General features: G+C 54.1%; 1 protein-coding gene across 1 annotated transcript; it reads right to left on the bottom strand.

Annotated features, from left to right (window-relative positions):
• Positions 1-156: 156 nt before the first annotated feature.
• On the bottom strand, positions 157-3,327 carry LOC104545899 (40S ribosomal protein S4; the record flags this gene model as incomplete). The annotated part of the gene is made up of 5 exons (XM_010191145.1): positions 157-304; positions 934-1,091; positions 1,609-1,780; positions 2,608-2,705; positions 3,147-3,327. Coding segments are annotated over 5 exons (711 nt in total), but the record flags the coding sequence as incomplete, so codon positions are not given.
• Between the last annotated feature and the right edge of the window lie 312 nt (positions 3,328-3,639).

The following is a 3,639-nucleotide window of genomic DNA, read 5'->3' on the forward strand; positions in this document are numbered from 1 at the left end:
CCTCCTGGCCTTTCTGCACAATGGCTCTGGCCCTGAGGCTCCCCAGATCAGCAGCCCCTTCTGGAGAGCAGAGTGTGGCTCTGCACTGGCACCACACAGCTTCCCCCAGTCCTGGGACGCTCCCCAGCCAGTCACAAAGCCATTTGGTAAACGGTTTAATCAATAAACTGATCAGAGGACCGCTGCTGGCCCCAACTGGAGTTCACCCACTGCTCTGCTTGGCCGCCAGTCTCTTGTCTCTTTCTTCAGCGATGGTCAGGCGGATGCCCTTTCCACGAGGCAGGGAGATCCACGCCTTGTTGCCCTGCAGCAAGGAAGAAGCAGCTCCCTCACACCAGGAAACCCCAACAGGGGCCAAGCTCTCCCTCTTGAGGGGAAAGCAACAGAAGCCAACCCCTGCCCATGCTGGGCCACATATACTTGGCTGTGGCACTGGCCCAGCAGAAGCCCCTTAGTAAGGTGCTGAAGGTGTAGAAGCCCGTATCTGCCTATTTTGGTCACATCCATGAAGAATGTACTTTGGCCAAAACTGAACTACCACCCCCTTCCAATGTCGACAGAAAAGCCCATCGAGGAACACAAGACAGCAGAGGCATTGGCAGAGAGGGCGCTCTCAGTCAGAGCAGCTGCCCAGGTCACACCAAGATCTGAGCACTGAGCACTACTCAGCTCCCATCTCTCAGGTTTAAAAACCCACAGGGCTGCTTCTTGAAAATATCCCCATTCCTAAATTTACAGTAGCTTTCTGCTCCCAGAGCAATCAGCCTGGAATGGGCAGAACCACAGGGAGTGGAGACAGAACTGATGCCAGCCCTAGAGCTTCACTGGGTGGGCAGGCAGCTGCCGAGAGAAGATGTCAGCGCCTTCTTGCTTCAGCCAGCAGCCCCCAACAACAGGGGAGAACCCACCCGCCCTGTGTCTGCGCAGACTTACTTTGCCAATAACGAAGATGTTGGAGAGCCTGGTGGCAAAACTATTGCCATTGGCATCCTTCACGTGAACCACGTCAAATGACCCAGGGTGTCTCTCGCGGTTGGTGATCACGCCAATACGGCCCAAGTTGGCACCGCCGGTCACCATGCACAGGTTACCTGGGGTGAGGAAGACACGTGTGACGTGAGCTGGCAGCAGGTATCGTGGTGAAGCCCTGCTGCTTGGGCTCTTTGAGGAGCACCACTGGAGAAAGGCAAGGAGAGCTGCCCTGGCCGTGGAGCGGCCATCGAAGCACCTGGTGACACCTGCATCCCACACCCTGGCACAGCTTGAGGAGCCAAACTGCTCTCTGGTCCCAAGGCCCACACCAAACACTTCCCCCCACCACCTTCTCAGTTCCTGTACCACTTGTCCTAGAACTGCTCATGGCTCTGCAACTGAAACCTCCTCCCACAGCAAAGAGCCAGGAACCTCCCTACAGCTGCCCACAGCTCCCAGCACTTGGGAGAAATCTCTGCTCCAGCTCCAGGTGGATACACCTCAGATACAATCCCTTTCCCAAGGCTGCCACCACTGCCTCTCTACTGTAAAGATGTCTGGCATTTGAATTTAATTTCCATGCTGCTCTGTACAGTGGGGAAGAGTTCAGTGTTTCACATTGGTTGCAAGGCCTACCTGTGTCAAACTTGATAAAATCTGTGATCTTGCCTGTCTCCAGGTCAATCTGGACTGTATCATTCACCTTGATGAGGGGGTCCGGGTAACGGATGGTGCGGGCATCGTGGGTGACCAGATGAGGGATTCCTTTGGTGCCCACAAAGATCTTCCTCACCTTGCACAGCTTGTACTGCAAACAAAACCCAAACTGCTCAGCTGTGGCAGTGAGCTGCACTGTGGAGCAGGGCACTCCTGTCCCCAGAGAGCTGCCAGTCACAGCAGGTATCAAACCCTGGCCAAAACACCCACTCTTGGGACAAGCAACAGGAGCCAAGGCAGCAACCTCACGCAGTGCCTCCCATAGCACTGCCATGCAGCTCTGCTACAGCCCCACCAGAAAACCCACCTACGTTTTGGGAACAGCTACCACCTTCCAGCAAATAATGGCCACATTTTACCAGGAAACCCTACGCCAAGGCACTTTCCTCCCTAGTTTTCCTCCTGCCTTTCACCTCCAACTCCTTCACAGCCACTCTGGGACTCAAGGGTCAACACAGAGTGGTAGCCAGAGGTAAAAGCCTATCACAGGGATGGGTGGAGAGACCTCTCCCGTAACAGACCCAGGAAGGAGTTCAAGGCTTCTGCACCACGGGCAGTACAAAGTTTCTGAGCACAGCTGGCTCGTTGAGCCCTGCGCTAAGGCTCACTGCACCACAGCAGAGCCATCCCCACTGCAAAGCTCCCTGTGAAGGTAACCCAGCCCATGCCAACAGCAGTCATTGTGAGTACCAGACAATGCACCTGCAGTCTCTGGGAGCTGCTCTCATCACCAAAAGATTTTCCCCCACCAAAGGCTTTGTGTCCCAACACCAAAGGCCCTGAGCTTCTCAAGGGTGGCACTGACTCAGCTCTCAGGAAAGTGAGTCAACAGCTCCTGCTCAGGAGATGCCAAAGAGGAATCACCACCCTGTCCAAACCCAACTGGGCCCGCACTTATCCCAGGCTGAAACCCCTCACCTTGGCCTCTTCACCTGTGATGCGGTGAACAGCAAACCGGCCCTTGGTGTCATACACCAAACGGAAATGCTCGCCTGTCTTCTCGATGCTGATCACATCTGATTTCAGAGGGAAATAAAATAGCAACTGTTACCAGCTACGTTACCCAGTGCTCTAGCTCAGCACAAAGCTCACAATGAAAAAGAACTTGGGACTGCTGAACACTGTTTCAGGCATGAATTACAAGGTTGGTATCTCATCTTGACCACAGGTTCCTATCTTTTACTGTGATACAGTGCAAATTAGCAAAAAAAGCAAACGGCTGGAGTCTGAAGCAATTTATGCATATGCAAGCGGGCAGTTATGAGCTACAGATATCCAGCTTTGGTATTCATTGCAGTGCACATCTGCACACTAAACAATGACTGCCTACACATATCTCTTCTTCAGGTCTACTGGGAAGATGTATTTTCCCCCAGATTGTGCCAGCCTCACAAAACATCCTCCCTGCCAGTGCAGAAGAGCTGCCCCAGATACCTGCCCCAGCCCTCCTTGCTCACCCATGAAGCCCGCAGGGTAGGTGATGTCTGTGCGAACTTTCCCATCTATCTTGATGAACCTCTGCATGCAGATCTTCTTGACTTCATCTCCTGTCAGTGCATACTTCAGCCTGTTCCGCAGGAAGATGATAAGTGGGAGGCACTCCCTCAGCTTGTGAGGGCCTGTTGATGGACGGGGTGCCTGCAAACAGAAGCTTTCTGCTAGGTGTACAAGCACAACAGCAGCATCCACTGTCCCCAGGGGGAGAGCACTACAGTCCAGCAGTGCTGGTAGCAGCACCCGAGCACAGCTGCATGGGGCCTCGCTGCCAGACAGGCACCGACAGGCTGCAGACAGCTTTTCTTGGTACTCAGTGCACCTTCCCCAGAAGTCTCGTCAGCCTCACAGAACACTGCTCCCAACACGGTATAACCACCTACTGACACCCCCTCCCCCGTGAAGGAAAAACAAGCAGCAGGTAAAACCAGAGCAAACAGGTACCCCACCGCCACG

Source organism: Mesitornis unicolor, unplaced genomic scaffold, assembly GCF_000695765.1.
Source record: "Mesitornis unicolor isolate BGI_N332 unplaced genomic scaffold, ASM69576v1 scaffold46918, whole genome shotgun sequence".
NCBI classification, from domain to species: domain Eukaryota; kingdom Metazoa; phylum Chordata; class Aves; order Mesitornithiformes; family Mesitornithidae; genus Mesitornis; species Mesitornis unicolor.